General features: G+C 43.8%; 1 protein-coding gene across 1 annotated transcript in view; it reads right to left on the bottom strand.

Annotated features, from left to right (window-relative positions):
- Nucleotides 1-19435, bottom strand: part of Prorp (protein only RNase P catalytic subunit) — an 85587-nt gene that overhangs the window by 45923 nt on the left and 20229 nt on the right. The window contains exon 4 of the mRNA XM_055608687.1: nt 1711-1818. Within this exon, the coding sequence (XP_055464662.1) occupies nt 1711-1818 (108 nt within the window). The remainder of the gene's footprint in view (nt 1-1710; nt 1819-19435) is intronic.

Raw genomic sequence — 19435 nt, 5'->3', positions numbered from 1 at the left:
GGACCTCTGGAAGAGCAGCCAGTGCTCCTAACCACTGAGCCATCTCTCCAGCCCCTTTGCCTTGTGTTTTTAATAGCACTGACTTCATTTTTTTTTCCTTCAAACAGCTTCTCAGTCTGACCCGACCCTGGTGTGGTCTCAGGAAAGAGAACGCAGTGGTGAAAGGGATGCAGAAGACACAATTACCACGACTAACTCTACTGATGACAACGGGAGCTACAGCGGAACAATAACAAAGCAATAATAGCCACCACCCCGTGCTCACGACGTGTGCCAGGCGGCGAGAAAGGCTTTTTATTGTCGTTTTTATTTTTAAATGTATTTTTTTATTTTTTAGCTTTGCATTGATTCTTTGTTAATTTCACATCATGCATTCCAATCCCGTCCCTTCCCGTAGATTCATATTTGCCCGCTGCCCTTGCAACCTCCCCCCAAAGAAAATAAAATATAAGAACAAAACAAAGAACCCCATCTCATTGTGGAAGCTGTAGTGTGTCACAGTGCGCCCCACAATTTACCCTTTTGCCCTCACCTCTTTACTGGCAAATGTTCACTGCAGTAACTCATTAGTCTGGCTCATGATCCAGTACTGACTTCAATTCCCAGTCTGGCCTAGACGGGTTCTTATATTAAGGCAGAACATAGTATTTTCTCTCTCTCTCTCTCTCTCTCTCAGACAGGGTTTCTTTACACAGCAGACCAGGATGGCCTCAAATTCAGATATCCACCTGTCTCAGCCTCCTGAGTGCTGGGATTAAAGGCATGCACTCCCTACCATGCCTGGCCTAGAATTTAGCATTTTCCATTCTCATGAATGACAGGAAAAAAAAAAAAAAAAAAAAAAAAAAAAAAAAAAAAAAAAAAAAAAAACTTAAGCATCAGATAAAGGCCTACAGACAAACAAGAATTGTTATTCCACTTGGAAGTCACATGAATATTAATTACAAGCAGAGCTACACTTGTGAAGGGCATGTACCAAGTGCTTGAATTTACAGTCATTAAGTCTTCACAACAGCTTTAGAGACAGGAACCATTCTATTCTTTCTACAGACTAGGAAACAGCCCAGGATAGCCTTGAACTTGCTGTGCAACCAAGATCACCATGAACTTCTGACCATCCTGCCTCTACTTCTTAAGTGCCAGGATTACAGGTGTGTGCCACTATGCCTGGTTTAGGAGGTACTGGAGAGGGCATCCAGGCCTTTGTGCATTCTAGGAGATGGCTGTAAATTGAAGTAGCCTTTGCTTGTGCCTATGAGCTTTTTAAAGTATAAACGACTAAACTGGGAGAGCAGCACCTCCAAGTAAAGGCTTCGCAGACATGGTTAAGAAACAAAGAGAGACTGTCTCAGAAAGAAAAGACTGAAAAACCCATAGCAGTCTTATTTGAAACTGCTAGCACATTTACAAATTGATAAAACAAAACCAAAAACAAATGGTTACCTATCAAGAAAACAACTGCATAGGTTAATTTACAAATGTATCACATGTGGAAAAAACAAGAAACAGTGACTAGTATCTCAATATTATATCTTGGTGTATTAATTTTCAAATTAGAGAGATGTGAGCCACAGGAAAACAGTGATGACAAAGAGAAAGTAAGAGGCCAAGAGAAAAGAGAAGCCAGGAGAAAGCCATGCAGAAAGGGCAGCTGGTAGATTATAAGAACTATTTCTACAGGAGTGAGTGATAAAAGTAAACCATACTTACAATTTGAGATTCCCGGCCCTTAGGAAACATTTTTGCAACATTGAGGCCGTCAATAACAACATCAAAAGGAGGGCAGGCATTCACAAAGCTCTCAAATCTCTTCAGTTCCTGGAAAGGCAAAGCCAGAGGAAAGAGGAGTTAGGGCTACGGATGCAGTTCAGCTGGTGGAGTGCTCGTCTACACTGCCTGAGAGAGTGCTCGTCTACACTGCCGGAGAGTCTAGGGACTGGGGATGCGGGCAGGGCTGGTCTGCTCTGCCACGGGCCTTGCCTCAGGTTGGATCCTCAGCACGGTATAAACTAGGTCTGTCGCTCAACCCTGAGAAGCAGAGGCAGGAGGAGCAGAAAGTTCAAGTTCATCCTTAGTTACACAAGGAATTTAGGGCAGCCTGAGGCGGAGAAGACCCCGTCTCACATCAAACAGATCTAAAAAGAACTAGACCAGAAACTAGACAAAGACTTCACTGTAAACATGCTGAGGTGAGTTCAAGTTATTTTAGTAACTGAAAATATTCCTCCCATAAAAACGATCCCCGCCCCCCCCCCCCCCCCCCCCCCCAAAACCATCCCCCCAAAAAAACCCCCCCCCCCCCCCCCCCCCCCGCCCAGTTCCAAAATGAAATCTAAAAAAGGCTGCATTTAGACGGCAACTGCATAGTTATCCAGTGTTTTCCTGTCTCTCAGTGCTTTCCCTCACAGGACATCTTGACACGAATAGTCATGAGGAGACTGGAGTACTGATATTTTTAAGTCCCGTTCTGTAAGCCAAGAGAAGTGAACAGTTACCTGGCAACTGTGGTGAGAACGAGGATCTACATTTTAAAATCTTTGTTTATTTATAGTTTTCGGTGGCACACTCCTTAACCTTAGCACCGTGACGGTAGATACAGTCAGATTTCTGTGAGTTCTGTAGCCTGGTCTACACAGGAAGTTTTGAGCTAGCTAGGATTACACAGTAAGACCATCTCAAATAATATATATATTTTTTCCTTGATTTTTCTTTTTTGAAACAAGGTTTTTCTATGTAGCTCAGGCCGGCCTCACTGTACTCTAAGTTGGCCCTGAACTTAGGATCCTCCTGCCTCTGCCACCTGAGTGCTGGAGTTACAGGTATGTGCACAGGACGACAGGATGAAAAGTAAATTACTGAATCTACTAGCGTCAAATAGTAAGTATTGGTATGGATTATTATATACTGATAGGATTTAGATTGTTTTGTTTGACTTTTGCTTAATGTATTGTACATATGCAACTTACTTGAAAATGTGACGTAAAGCTCTAGTTTTATTAAAGCTAACAATTGTACACTGTTCAGGATGAATGGAGATACAAATTAGCAGTCATCTATAAATAATCTTACTTGTAGTCTTGTTAGATAATAGTTTAAGTAATTACAGAAATAAGCTTTATTTAGTCTCGTGTATATGTTTTCACGGTTAAGTAGATAGTACATAGCTAGAAACATGCAATGTTGCTCTACAGACAGACAGACAGACAGACAGACAAATAATCTTCAAACACTTCAGAGATCTATAGACTATGGCATTTAAGATGTTTTAATAATAAAAGGCTTTTCTGACAGAGAGCCACATCTGGCCCTGGCAGCACCTCTAATATATTTCAAAGAAGATGGTGGGCATCAAAGAAACAAGTATGACAAGACAGCCCCTGGAGAAAAAACTGACCTTCAACTGCTGATGGCAGGCTGAACAAACGTGAGCAAGCAGGACACTGGAAAATTGACTGTCCAACTTTGCAGAGACTAAGTGGTCAGTCCTTCAAAATTCCTGCTTCACAGAAAAGCCTCTCAGGTATTTTGGGCCAGGAGGCTGAAGAATGGATGCCCAACAGCACGAGAAACCTCTGGAGACTGTCCAGGCAGTCAACTGTCTCTGTCATTTCTACAGTTCTGGAAGCTGTTTGCTCTGTGCTTCCTACATACTTAGGTAATATTATTTCCTTCAAAGGGCTCTGATGGGGTTGAAGACTAGATAGTCATAGTCTTATTATAATTAAGTTCAGTTGTTTAGGAACTATATGTTTTAGGTCTAAAAAGATGTTTTAAGGTCTAGAACGATGTTTTCAGGTTGATAGATTAAAAAATAATGAACTCTGGATTCACCAGAGTTAAATAGATAATGGAATACTTTTTCCAAGGATGCCAAATATGAATGGACATGACATTATAAATATAATTTTTACCTGATAATTTTCATAATTATTCTTATTGTATACAGTATATACAGAGGCTATCAACATAAATTTTGGCAGAGATCAGCAGATAAAATAAAGACTAACACTGATTAAATACAAGAAAATTAAGTGGGGCTGATCAGGTGGATCAGTAGGTAAGGGTGCTTATTGCCAATCTGACAGTCAGAGTTCAAGTTCCAGAGTCCACACGGTGAAAAAGAAAACTGATACTCACAAGTCGTCCTCCTATCTTTCACAAGCATGCACGTCTGTAATTGTTAACCGACAACTTTTTAGGGCATGGCTTTAAAAGTAAATCCATATGAGCTCGGTGGTACTCGCCTTTAATCTTAGAATTTGTGAGGCAAAGGTGGGCAGGTCTATGTGAGTTTCTGGCTACACAGTGAGACCCTGTCTCAAAAACCAAGCAAAAGTGGAGTGGTAGTGTACACCCGTAATTTCAATACTCTGGAGGGGTAGCAAGATTGGGTTTCTCTGTGTAGCCCTAGCTGTCCTGGAACTTGCTCTGTAGACCAGGCTGGCCTTGAACTCAGAGATCTGCCTGACTCAGCCTCTCAAGTTCTGGGATTAAAAAGATGTGTACCACCACCACCTGGAGACAATTTTTTTTCTTAAGAAAATAAAAAAATACAACAATGGGCATAAAGGCACACAACCTTTAATCACAGCATTTGGGAGACTGAGGCAGGAGGACAAGAAGTTCAAGGTCACCCTCTGCTACATAGAAAATCTGAGGCCAGCCTGAGCTATATGAGACACTGTCCCCCCCCCCCATCAAAGTATATTTTGAGTTTAACTTAAGGAAAAAAACCTCTTGCTACTATAAGATTGAAAGATAAAAAAATAAAAAAAAGTAAAATAAAATGAACTCTAAGGCAAAAAGAAGTTTTGAATTCTTTACCTTATCCAAGTTCATATTAGACAAAGCGAAGCAGGGCTGCTGTGTTGTTGCCACTGTAACACAGCAAACGCATGCTAAGCAGGCAAGAAACTGAAATTTTAAAATGACACGTGGTCTCCAGGGCAAAGGAAAAATCAATTTTAATTATATATAAGTCTTAAGCTCCACAGGGCAGAACCTGACTCTAGTTACAATTCCCCTAATAGTATGTGAGAAAACTAATACGTTGAACAAGTGATTTTTCTTGGTAAACAGAGATGCTAAAATTCTTAATAAACAAATCTGTTAGTCTCATGCCTATAAGCCAATACCTGAGAGGCTGTGGTGTGTTCTAGACTAGCCTGGAGAATGTAGTGAATTTCAGGCCAGCCTGAGTTACACAGTGTGACCCTGTCTTTAAAAAACAAAAACAAGGAAATAAGAGAATAAATTATAAGCTTTCTTTTCTCTTTTCCTTTTTTTTCCAGATTTATTGTGTGTACATGAGTGTTCGCTTCCACGAAGGCACGTGCACATTTATGCCTGGTATTGAAGAAGGACAGAAGAGGGCACTGGATCTTCGAGGCAGGAGTTACAGATAGTTGTGAACCACCATCTGGGTGCTGGGGACTGAATCTGAGCCTCTAAAAGTACCATTAACTGCGCTGCCATCTCTCCAGCCCCGATAATAAACTTTCTGTTCACTTTAAAATGATGAACCATGCACGTAAAGGCTTATTTCTGGTTTTAAATCCTGATTCATAGAAGGGCAGCTTGGAGATATGGAGATACACCAATCAATACATATCCCAAACTTTACAACAGAAAAAGACCAGTACAGGTCTCTCAATGTAGCCCTGACTGCCCTGGAACTTGATACACAGGGCGGGCTGGCCTTGAACGCACAGAGATCTGGTTGCCTCTGCCTCTGAAATGAAGACCAGTGATCTGAGCACGTATCGGTGTGCTGCAGACACGGCATTTTTTAAGACAGAGAGAGAAGGAATATTAAAGCAACTGGCTTTATAGTCATACAGAAAGTGGAAAAGCAGGGCAATACCAGCTGTTTTGGGCACAAGCAATGTTCCTAACGTGGGGACATCAATAAGAAAATAACATCTACTGTCTAAATTATGTGACTTTAGGACACGGTTCCCAAACAATCCCTAACACTAAGACAGGAACACAAGGAGTTAGATATGAGGTAACCAAGGAAGTTGCAGGTGTATTTCTTGGTAGTGAAAGCTCCTGATGCTCAAAACATCCCTTCGTGGTTAATATCTTGTGGCCCTTCATCCTGCTACAGCAGTAACTCGGGTGCCAGGACAGTTTCCAAACCGATTCATCTGTGCACTAGTGAAGGGCCTGCGCCTGCCAAAGACCCCAGCTTCACTAGAAGAGCATTTGCACTGTGGCTTGTCTTAGGCTGAATTATTTCCTTCAATAAGACAAGAACTGAGAAAAACTTCTATCAATAACGGCACAACTGCCTCAGTGCCGGTAGGAAAGCTAAGCCTCATGTAGAGAAGGTGCTATTAGAGCCTGACAGCTAGAACAGGCTGGAGAACAGAAGCCTTTCTCAAACCGTGTCCAACAGCAAGTTTAGCAAGTGCAGGCTTGTTTAGTAGGAAGTTGGGAGAGATAGTTTAATTCCCCACAGTTGTTTCATTACCTGTGACTCCTGTAGTGTGACAGCCTATAGGGAAGGGAAATAAAAATTTTATGTGTGTGCATTGTCACGGATGTGCAGGCGCATATGTGTGCAAGTGTGCATCCATGTGCACACACACGTGGCAGCCAGAAGACAAGCTTGGACATCATCCTCAGGAACAGCATCCAGCTCTTTGAGATAGGTCCTTCACTGCCCTGAGCTCACCAATAAAGTCAGCAGGCCAGGGCTCATCCTGTCCACCTCCCAGTGCTGGTCAGACAAATGCACCCACCATACCCAGCATTTTGTGAGGATAGAACTCAGGCTAATGGAGCCTTTCTGTAACCCTGAAACCTTGTAATCTTATTGCGCTTTTCTCATTTCAGTAAGAAGAGAGAAAAGAGAAAAAAAGCAAGCAAAACTTCCTGCTATATTCTGGTTGTGGTGGCCCAGGCATGTAATCCCAGCACTCATGGAGGCAGAGGCAGGTAGATCTCTGTGAGTTTGAGACCAGCTTGGTCTATAAAGCGAGTCCAGGACAGTCAAGGCTACACAGAGTAACCCTATCTTGGAAAACCAAAACCCAAACCAAACCAAACCGAACCAAACAAAAAACCCAAAAGCCTTCCTGCCATAAATACCTCCCTAAATTTTTGTTGTCAGGTATCATAGCATATACAGGGAATCCCAGCAAATTGGGAGGTATTCAATTTGAGGTCAGTTTTGGCTACACGGAGTCAAATAAACAAACGGAGCTTGAGGTGAAGGTCAGTGGCAGAACACTTGCCTATCATGTACAAGGTACTGGGTTTCATCCCAGCACCACCCTGCCCCAAACTAAACAAAATAAAACAATCGGCCAAACAACAAACAAGTCAGCTCATTTGTTACAGCAAAATCCTTATTTAGGTTTTTGAGATAATATCTCATGTAATCCAGGCTGGCCCCTGCATAGCCAAAGATGACCTAAAACTTTTTTTTAATTTTTATTTACTTACTTTACGTATATTAGTGCTATGCTCTATCTCCATGTACATATGCACACCAGAAGAGGGCATCAGATCACATTGTAGATGGTTGTGAGCCACCATGTGGTTGCTGGGAATTGAACTCAGAACCTCTGAAGGACAGCCAGTGCTCTTAACCTCTGAGCCATCTCTCCAGCCAACCTTGAACTTTTAATACTCCTGCTTCTGTATCCCACTTGCCCAGGGCTGCAAGCATTTGCCACCATGCTTCTTTTATGTGGTGCTAGCGATTGTTCAGGCTTTGTTCAGGCTTGGCAAACTCTCTACCAACTGAGCTATATATCCAAACCCAAAAAACTTTTAATGAAAGATTGAACTTAAAAGAAAACGAAACAAAACACTAATTCTACAGGTGCTGAAGACAAAACCAGATCTTTGAAAGTGGGGGTGGTGAGCATGAGCACTGAAGCTGACACTGCAAGGGAGAAGTATAACGGAAGAGGGCTAGGTGGTGGTCGACAGTGGGTAGGTGGTAATCATTAGTCTTTTGATGCCCCTGTGGGAAATGGCAGCCTAGCAATCCTGGGCCTAAATGAGATGTGAAGCAAATTCCTGAAGAAATAAAGAATCTTTATAAATAAACACACTTTTTTTTAAAAGCCATCCATCGTGGTCAAAGAGAGGAAGAAGATTCCTGGAGAAAAGGTGCTCACAGGCATATGTGGTAACTAAGTCTAGAGTAGTAACGTAGACAAAGTCACCATGTGCACAGAATGAATACATGAGCCAGACCCGGCCTAGTACTGTCTCTTGGGCATTTGGCAGAAGCAAACAAAACTTTCCTGGGGAGCCCATCAACAGCCATGGTCACAACAGCATTCCCACGGAGGGGGAAACCTCTCTCAAAATGCATTCATTAGTTCACTATAAACACAGGAAACTATCAATCGTGTGTGAGTCCTCTCACAAAAGAAGGACGGAGCCCAAAGAGCTCAGGATAATGAATAACCATAGAATGACCTAATGGATACTATAAAATAAACACTAAATTCCAGGCAAGGTGACACCTGTAATCCCAGGACTGAGCAGACTGAGGCAGAGGGATCAGTTTGAAGCCAGTCTGGGCTATATAATAAAACCTTGTCTTAAGAAACAAATAAGAGTTTTATAAAAATAATTAAAACAGAAAAGAAAAAAATTTAAATCCTAAGAAATTGGAACATAAGTCCTGCAACTAAATATATGAAGTAGGGGCTGGAGGGATGTCTCAGTGGTTAAAATCACTGGCTGCCCTTCCAGAGGAGCTGCGTTTGGTTCCTAGTACCCATGTGACAGCTCATGGTCATAACCCAGCTTCTGGGGACCTGAAAACTTCTTCTGGCATCCTTGGATGTCAGGCACACACATGGTGCACACATACACATGCAGACAAAATACGTGTGTGTGTGTGTGTGTGTGTGTGTGTGTGTGTAATGCTTACACATTCTTTTAAAAGAGTCTGAAATAGAGTTAGAGGCACAGCTCAGTGGCCGAGTGCGTGCATGCATGTGTGAAGACCCAGGTTCACGCCCCAGCAGGGCACCAATAGCACAGCTGAACTAACCGAAACCACGTGGATGGGAGAAAAGTAAACACAGAACTTGTGGAATACTGCACAGCAATGAGAGGAAACATGCGACAACACAAACTCAGAACATCAATAAAGCTAAATCTCAGGTATTGCAGAAGAACACGCCACTAAGTGAAAAGCAGACAAACAAAAGGGCCGTGTCCTAAGATTTTCATTATACTAAGTGTTTAACAAAACTAAACTACAGAGAACAGACTGGTGCTTTTCTGGAACTGGGTTTAAAAGCAAGGTTAAGCCCAACGGATCTGACGGAACTTTTGGGAGAACAGAAGAAGCCTAATATTGCAGTATAGTAGAGGTCACATGGATTCATAAACTCACTCGAAAATTATTAAATTGTACACTTACAATGAGTGAATTATGGCCTTCAAATTATTAAACACTGCCTGTGGGGACAGAGGAACCCTAACTAGATGGATGAGAATAGACTTCTGGGGCCTGCGAGATGGCAAAGGTGCTTGCTGCCAAGCCAGATGACCTAAGTCTGGTGCCTCACAAGGCGGAAGTCAAGAACAGCCTCTGGGAAGCTGTTCTGATTTCCACATGCATGCTGTGGTACAGAAATGCACACACAGCAAACCAACAACTATACAAATACACAAAAAAAGTAGTAAGACCTCATAAGGGGCAGTAAGGACAAATCTAGAGAAGTTATTCCCAGCCAGGCATGGTGGCACATGCCTGTGATCCCAGCACTTGGAAAGGCAGAGGCAGGATCTCTGTGAGTTTGAGGCCAGCCTGGTCTACAAAGCGAGTCCAGGATAGCCAAGGCTGCCCAGGAAACATGTCTCAAAAACTAAGAAAAACTGAAAAAAAAAAAAAAAGAAAGAAAAGAAAAAAGTTATTCCCAAATATAATTCAAATGTATAAAGTAATGAATACACTAAGGATTAAGAAACACAGAGAATGAGTAGGAATTTTAGAACTCTTAGCTCTTTGATGCTTGGAGGCATGAAGGCTGAGAATCGTGCAGGGTCAATTCAAGATGTGAAAGCTCACTTTCCAGAAGCTGATAAATCTGAAGCAGGAAAGTGAGCATACCCGCATCCAGGTGTGCCATAGTGAAAGGAGAGAAAAACAACTGTAAGAACAACAAGAGACCCTGTGCAATGGGACAGGAGCTGGAAGGAAAGCGAGTGTCTCAACAGTACCAACACAGTGAGAAGCTGCCGCGTGGGCTCTGTGTTCAGAGCACCGCAGGGAATACTAGTCTGTTACCGCCCGTCGGAGTGAGCAACACTGACATTTCCAAAGAATGAAAGCATCTTAGCCTGTCAATGCAGCTCAGTTCACCAGGACGCTGGCGGTCTGGTGAGAATGCGGGGCTGGAGCTACACATCCATGAGTCGCTGGTGTGCACGTGCTAAAGAAAACCCTAGGAGGTTCTGAAGTGCGAGAAGAGTGAGGAGAGAGGAAGCAGAGGGAGGGAAGCCCAGGGTGAAGGACCCTGAGAAACACCAGAACTCAGGGATAGGCAGAAGCTTGCGAGTCAATCCCAAAAGGCGCTCCAGCATTTTTTACTCGGGGTGGGGGAGGGGGAAGCTATTTTCTACTAAAAGGGACAGTCAGAAGCGGGGGAGATGGCTAGTGTGTCAATAAGGCATTCGCCCCACTAGCATGAGGCCCAGGGTTTAGAACCCCAGCACCTACATAACTGTCAGGAGGTGTGGTGGCCTCCTGTAATCCCAGCACGCAGGAGGCATAGTCCAGAGATTGTGGAAGTGAGCTGGCTAGCCAGACTAGCCAAACGGGACAGCTCAGGACTCAGTACACAAGGTGGAGAGTAATCACGGAAGCCATCTGACATCAGCCTCTGCCCCGCCCCAACACACTAGCACACACCATGCACATGAACACTGGCATATACATGAGCATATATACCATGCAGCATAAATGCAATAAAATGAAATAAAAAATGACAAAGGCTGTAATCTCTGTCAGTGACAATACGATTTAGAAATCAGCTTTTGGACTCAGGTCTGTATAGCCTGGAGCTCCTCCACTCATCACTGGCAAAGCAAGTGGTAACTGTCTTGCACCTCACTGATAAACACAGATAACAAATCTGAAGGTCTGAGGTGTACACTGAGGAAACACACCACAGTTCTCTAACCTGCGGGACACAGCTTAATCATTTCACTCTCCCAGGGAATTATGTTGGCAATATATTTCAAAATCTAAAAATACTGTTATTCTATTGGACCCAATAATTTTATTCTGGCCTGATAAACATTTTTACTTCTATGGGGATCAATACTTAAAAGCTACAAACATATCGTAAGTACATCAAAAATCTGCTCAGCATATGTTAGAGGTTAGAATTCAGTAGCCAGCTGTGGTGGCTGTGCTTGGAACCCTAGTCCTCGGGAGGCGAAGGCAGGATGATGAGCCCTTCAGGTAAGTCTGGGCTACACAGTGAGTTCCAGGCCAGCAGGGCTGACGGAGGCTCAGTTCAAACAGGAAGCAGGGGCTGGAGAGAGCTGCTAAGAGCGTGTGCCGCTCTTGCAGAGGACTGACTTCCAACTCCCATTCCCAGAGCCAAGTCAGGCAGCTCAGAGCCTCCGGTAACCCCAGCACCACACACACACACACACACACACACACACACACACACACACACACAGACACTATAATTCTCAGAGAAAAGCAATCAGATATGTGGCTATCCAAGGCTCTTTTTAATACTCTATAGAGTTTTCATTTATTCTGAAAAACTCGCCATTTTAACTTCCTTTTAAAGAAGTGTGTGTGTGTGTGTTGTACTTGCACGTTAGCTCTGGTATGTGATGTGTGAATGTGTTCTAGCTGTGTGCCAATGTGTGCATGACTGCACACACGTGTGCACATGTATGTATGCACGTGTGCACATGTATGTGGTGGTCGGTGTCTTCTAGGAGCCCTGTCCATCTTAACTTTGGGACAGGATCTCCCACTGAACTTGGGGGGCACATCAATTTGGCTAGTCCAGCCCGTGAGCTCTGAAGAGCCACCTACTTCTGTGTCCTCACCCGGCCCTAGGGTTATGGACATGGGTCACCACACTGGGCTTTTACAAAGATGCCAAAGATCCAAATCTAAGTCGTCGGGCTTTCATTGCAGGCATCTATTTATTGACTGAGCCATCGCCCCATCCCCAAGAATAACTATCAACTTGATCACACATATGACTAGTTGTTAGAGCAGCTAGGAAGATGAAAAGAGACTCTACTGGAAATAAGTGCATCTAGGTCTGCACCTACCTGCTGGGCCGTCCCCTACCGTGTGTGACCTCGACCTAACATCTTACTTTTCTAGGTCTCCAGTTCCTCAGTATAAAACAGGGCAATTAATGCCTGCCTTAAAGAGCTAGCATAAAGACACAATAAAATTGGAGCTAGGGACGTTGCTCAGAGGGTGCGAGTACCTGACACATAAATACGAGGTCTCGCGCTTAGATCTCCAGCACTCACAAAAACACCCGAATGACACCATGCAAGCCTGTAACTCCAATGCCTGTCAGGGGGCGAAGGTGGGGTACAAACAGGATTGCTGGGGCTTGCTGCCTGTCAGCCTAGTTCCAGGTCAATGAGAGACAAGGCAAGGCAGAGAGTGGCACAGCAGGACACCAGACATCTTCTGTGACTTCTACATATATTGGGCAAAGACATACAAACATATACACACATACCACACATATATTTGGCGCGTACACACACACACACACATGCACGCACACAAAATTGAATGGTTTCATAACAAAAAGTCTATACTGCAGGGCTGGAGACATGGTTCAGTGGTTAAGAGCACTGGCTGCTTTTCCAGAGGTCCTGAGTTCAATTACTAGCACCCACATGATGGCTCAGTGGGATCTGGTGCCCTCTTCTGTCAAGTAGGCATACATGCAAATAGAGCACTCATGTACACAGAATACATAAAAATATTTTTCAAAAGTCTATACTACAAAAGTCCTATTCAATTGCTTCAAATAACTGCTTGCCAACAACTGTTGCTCTTGGCCTTTTAACAGGGGCTATTAGAACAACTTTCCCTACTTCCTGTTTCCTGCTGATAGATGAGCTCCTTTATTGATACAGTCGTAGAGTAGACCGATGCCTGTGAAGATCAATACTCTTCGCCTCTCTACACTGCTGGCTAATCTGGAACTTTCTATCAGATCAAGATGGCCTTGAGTGAGCAGAAATCTTGCTTCTGCCTCTGGTGCTGGGCCTCAGGCACGCACTACCACACCCAGCCTTTCAGTTTTCTGTAAGAGCGTCCCTCATTTCCTTTCTGTCCTCCACAAAGACGACCTTTACAGTCCACGCTCCTACTACCGAGGCACACTCCCAATTTCCAGTTCATTCCTGACATCACTGAGCTAAATGGGCTCCTTGTTTATAAGGTGTAATTTACCCATCATGTCTTCAAAAGCCATTTAGTTTTAGCCAGTTTCATACAAATGTGATAATTATCATCCCACTGGTTTAATTTTAGAAGAAAAGAAAGGAACTCCTCTGCCTGTTTTCTAAATACTGAGATTACCACCATGCCTGTTTTTTTTTTGTTGTTGTTGTTTATTTTAAATTCTCCTTTAATGAAAACACATACACAACAAAAGAGAAAGGGGGGACCAGAAAAAAAAGGGGAGCCCTAAAAAACCAAGAAAGGAGAATGTATAAGAGAAACAACAGTAAGTTGCCCTGATAAATAATTATATAGTAGATCTAAGGCCAGGCTTAGTGACACATTCCAGTAATCAAATCACAACGCTGGATGGTGAGGTAGGTGAATTCAGAATTTGCTCTCCAATTAAGTTACACACATACACACACAAGCACAAAGGAAAAAGGGGGGATGGGAGAAAAAGAAACAGTGGCTGAAGAGATAAGGGCTCTGGGTGAAACCCCAGGCCTACTCGAGAACACTCATTAGCTCAGACGGTGCTTGTGTGCCTCATGAGTGGTTTCCCTGCAGGTCTCACTTACACAAACAACTGAGGAACTAAACATCAACCAAGAACTGGAAGATGAGTCAGAGTAGTCACGGCAGCAGAAATCAATGACACCAAGGGTAATCCTGTGTCCCAGTGAGCTTTGACACAGTTAAATTGATTTCATTATTTCTGCTAAAAATTACTAACTCACATACCTCCTTCTGTCATAATTAAGCAAATATACAAGCTAAGCATTACTTTTCTATCCTCAAAAATATGCATCAGTGTAATGAGAAGGAAGAATTACTGACAGTGTAGGCAGCATGGGTTATTTAGTCCAAAGATCTAGGTTTGAATCCTGGCTCCATCACTTACACTATAAGATGCTGGTGCACTCTTTAAACCTCAGTTTCCTTCCCTGTAAAGAAAATACTTCTTCCAGAAAATTATTACTAAATGATACAGCTAAGTAAACAGTAGCTTTGACAAAGTGTAAACATTTGCCTATTTACTGTATAATTAACACTATTTGTGGTATACCTAGAAAATACCAAGTATTTTGGAAATTACAGAAGGTGCCAGTCCCTTAAAGAGTATCCTGTACCACTAAATCGGACACAAATACTGACACACACACACAAAAACCTTGCATTAAGTGCTACAAGTTCAAAGGAAGCAAGTGAAAACTACGGAAATCCAGAAAGATAAGGAAGAGAAGATAGACTCCAATTATAAAGGGGAATAATGGAACAGGAAGGGTTAATGAGGAGGGGAAAGGAGGATAGGGAAGAGGAAAATACAGGAAGGATAACAAACACTAACGAGCTTTTGAAAAGCTATATGGGAACCTACTAATGTAGAAGCTTTCTAAAATATATAAATAGAAAAAATAGAAAGAGTTTATTAAATAGTTATCCCATAGCAGGGTGAAAACACCCAACTAGATATCACAGGCTTCTAAATAAAAGCCCCAGTAGCAGGAATAGATTACTTCATGTAGAGTTGCTAGCCAATCGGGTCCCACAGACCCCTAAGCATTACAGGCTGTTGCTATTGCTCTGAGCTGCCATCCAGAACTTGATGATAAAACCCTATTGCAGCTGGGCATGGTGGCGCACGCCTGTTATCCCAGTACTCAGGGAGGCAGAGGCAGGAGGATCGCTGTGAGTTCAAGGCCAGCCTAGTCTACAAAGCAAGTCCAGAACAGCCACGGCCACACAGAGAAACCCCATCTCAAAACAAAAACAAAACAAAAGAAAACAAAAAGCAAAAGCCAAAAGAAGACCCTATTTCAGAAGAGAACACTTCCTTGAGTCATGAACAGAAACCAAGTGGGTACTGACCAGTAGTACTGGCTAGCTTTCATAACAATAGAAGGTAGTATGCACGTTACTGGATGAAAAAGCATTCATTAATTTCACCCTTTCATTCATTGCTTTCAAGCTACACTAACAGCCTTCCTGGTGAGACATGCCTACCGGTAGAATAATGACATAAATGTTATGGGCATAATCAATCACTTTCTGATTGGATTTCTTTTTTCAAGACAGTTTCTCTGTGTTGCCTTGGCAGTCCTGGACTCACCTTGTAGACCAGCTGGCCTCAAGCACACTGAGATCCGCCTGCCTCTGCCTCCCAAGTGCTGGGATCACGGGCGTGCACCCCACACTGACTGGATTTACAACCAACTCTGAGATGGAACCCATAGCCAGAACTGTTAAGGAGGCCAAAAATCGGCAACCAGATGGTCATAGGTCCTAGGGAAGAGACTACTATTCCGCTAAATGGACATGGTAGAAACATGACTTCTAATGCCCTATTGCTGTCTACAGACGTCAGCGCACCTCACAACCATGGAAGGCGCCTTCTTTCTGCATGTGTCAGCTGACACAGAGGCCTACGTGCGGTCAGCATGCAGAGAATGGGAGACTGCAGAGTGCTCAGCCTTACATGGGCTGTCATTCCCCTCTCCTCACACCCCCGGGATCTGAGTGGAAGATGAGGTGGAAAGCCTCAGAGTCGAGGTGACGGATGGCTATGAGGAAAGTGTTTCCCAGATTCAACCTGGCAGCTGTGCCATTGAACTGGCAATGATGGTGACAGCACACAGGACCTTCATAAGCTCAAGACAGACAAATCCAGCACGGAGGCAGGTGGAAGTGGAAAGAAGTCCTGTCCTCAGCCGAGGAGATGCTAGCATTTGAGAGCCGCTGGGAAACGGTCGATTTTCTTTAAGTGTGTGACGCTTGGTACACAGACCATACTCTAGGGCAGGCCCCACAGCCAAGAACACAAATTAGATTTCGTGACAGAATAGATCTGGGAAGAGTTAGGGGGTGAATCTGCTCAAAACACATCATGTGAAATGCTCAAAGAATTAATAAAAATATTACTTTTAAAAAGTCAAGAGAGAAGACAGGAAAGGCACTTAAGAAAGCCTAAAGGATTTGGAGATAAGAACACTTTTATTTGGGGGGGGGTGGGGAGAAGATGTGTGTTGTCAGGGGCAGGACAGGACAGACCATAGTAACAAGTAGCCCAGAGCTGGTAAGTACTGGATGAAGCAGCTGTTTAGAGAGGTTAAGGGTCAGGGCCTGAAATGTACGCTGTGGCTAAACTAGGAAAAGTTACCTTCAGTGTGGGTTCGGGGAACTGCTGAGGATTTTTGGACAAGAGGGTCCAAATGATTAAATCAGTGTTCTGAAAGACTAACCTGGTGAAAGAACGGGGTGAGGTGGAGTCAGAGGAGAGGGCACAGGAACCAGTGCAAGTGGAGCAGTAGAGGCAGACATGAGGAATGACGAAAAAACAGGATTAGTGGCTGGGGTACAGAGGAGACAAAATTAATTCTTTTGGTCCGGGTGACAGATAAAGAGAAAATAACAAAAGGAAAACCAAAGGAGAGCTTGGGGACTACAAAGAAGAAGCACTTAAAAAACATTTGTTTTTGTTGTTTGTTTTCAGACAGTCTTTCATGTAACTTAGTTTGGCCTGGCGCTCCCATGTAGACTGAGCCTTACAACTCACAGAGATCTGCCTTTCTCTGCCTTAAGAGTGCTAGGATTAAAGGCACATGCCGCTACACACAGCAAGCATTTATATTTTGACAAAGCTGAGTTTATCATTGACTCATTTAAAAATGGGTCATAAACAGTTGGTAGTTACCTTGCATTTAAAATAGGATCAGGGCAGTGAGAAGATTGCTCTCAGTGGTTAGAGGCGACTACTGCCAAACCAGACAACCAGACCCACATGATAGAAAGACAGAAAGGACTCCCGAAATTTGTCCTCTAATCCCCAGACCTGTGCCATGGTGTGTGCTCAAGCCCAAGAACACATGGGCATGCGCGCACACACACAGACTCTCCAGTAAATAAATGCAATTTAAAATGTTATCCCAATACAGTAGAATAAACTTAAATTTGGATGTGAGTACTTGTTTATAGTTTCATTGACCACACAGCTGATGGGCAGGCGCCCATCAACAGCTCTGTATCCAGAGGTTGCAGAGGTGACCTGTCAGGCTATTCCATCAACAGCTCTGTATCCAGAGGTTGCAGGTGACCTGTCAGGCTATTCTGGCACTTAATTACCAGTTCTTTTGCAGCTATGGGAAGTCTCTGACAGCTGGTATGGCAGCCGATATCATAAACAAGATAGCAAGTGACGTGGGAAGAAGTCATCACGATTTCATCACAGTTTTCTACCTGCAAAGATCTGGCCCATATTAAGAGGCAGGATGGGCTCCTAATAAATTTTGTGTTGTCTTTTTTGCAGAGTAGAAAAGATACATTTATTTCCTGCTCTGCAAGCAAACACTAGGCAAAGGCAGTACCAGGGGAACCTGTTTGTTTGTTTGTTTACTTAGGGCCAGCCTATCTAGTCCAAGTTGGCCTTCACCTCTCCATCACACTTAAGCTGAGGTTAGGGCAGTATGATACCATGCCAGCATCCGAAACATACTTTTGGAAAAATGAATGAATGTATTAGGCCTCAAGACACTGGCAGAGACTGCAGGAAAGGTCTGCTGAGGTCAGAGGGTTCCTGAATTCCTCTCACTGCCCCAGGCCATCCTACCTATGCAGGGCCTTATATTTTCCCAAAGAATATCCCCAGCAGCTTTCCTCACCTCAGAGACTCCAAAATAAACACCCAGCTCAACAAAACACAAGCATTTATCAACCAGAACCCGCAAAGGAACTCCCTAGCATGGCAGGATGTGCTCTAATCTAGGTCCAAAGCAGTGGCTCATTAAACACAGGTTGTTGAGGCAATTTGAACATCTGTAGCTTGAAAACATCTGGGCAAACCCACTGCCGGCCTAACTGCAGTGAAGGAATTCTAGAACAACAAAACAAACCTACTCTTTAACCAGCCACAAAGACAGCTCAATCTATGCACATTCCCTTCATGCAGTTATAAAATTCCAAACGAAAAGCCGGGATGCCTGAAATCACATTTCACTTCCTGCAGCTGCTCCACAGCTCAGACCCAAGCAAGAACTCAGAGGAAATGTGCTAGGGGCCATATTAACAAAGGCTGGAAATCCCTGTAGCTCACACTTCTCAGCATGGAGGACATAATGGCCCGGGCTGTTCTCTGCGTGGAAGCCTCCCTACCTCAGAATTAATCTGTATCTCACACCTGTGCCAGAAGGCAGGGCAGACCACGACTTTACAGACCACCGCTCTAGTACAGTTTTCACTGTCCTGTGATTCGCAAGTACAGGTTATTAGGGGACTGTTGTCTTTTAGGTTAACTTTTGTAAGTCAGAAGCAGCGTAATGCACAGTAGGAAGCCTCTCCAGAGCCCATGTGGAAGCTAACGGAGCTGCGCTACCTATCCCAGGCAGACATGGAACCACACTGCTTCCAACAGAAAGAGGAGCGTGTTACCGCTGGACATGCTTTGTTTTCTTTGAGACAGAGTCTTACTATGTGACCCTAGCTGGCCTGGAACTCACAGAGTGCCACCTGGCTCTGCAGCCAGCACTTTTCAGTTATTGTCAAAATACTTGCTTAAAGGAGACTTCCACTCTACAGGGGTGTCCCCGATTGTTTTTATCTTATAATAAATGTAAATATATAGTTTTAAGGGAGATGCTACAGGAAGATGCTGCTCTGCAAGAAATCACTGAGGATGCACTGTCATGTAGCCTCCAGCTGCATCACTCTTACCCTGAACGTGCGTGTGCATTCGCCTAAGACAGCAGTTCTCTCTCCCTGCTGCCAGGGCGTGCTGGGCGTGTGAGCGGGCACCTGCGGGCGGGGGCCAGACGGCGGCACTGGCTGTCCTCCTCAGTCGTCCCGGCTTTATCAGTGTTTTAATGCCACCACATTTATTTATTTACTTAGTGTGATTGTGTGTGCCTGTGTCTGTGGGTGACTATGTGTGTGTGTATGTGCGCCTGTGTCTGTGGGTGATTGTGTGTGTGTGTGTGCCTGTGTGTCTGTGTGTGATTGTGTGTGTGT

Source organism: Psammomys obesus, unplaced genomic scaffold (genome assembly GCF_907164565.1).
Source record: "Psammomys obesus unplaced genomic scaffold, mPsaObe1.curated_primary_1811, whole genome shotgun sequence".
Classification (NCBI taxonomy): domain Eukaryota; kingdom Metazoa; phylum Chordata; class Mammalia; order Rodentia; family Muridae; genus Psammomys; species Psammomys obesus.
This window is presented reverse-complemented; position numbering and strand designations above follow the sequence as displayed.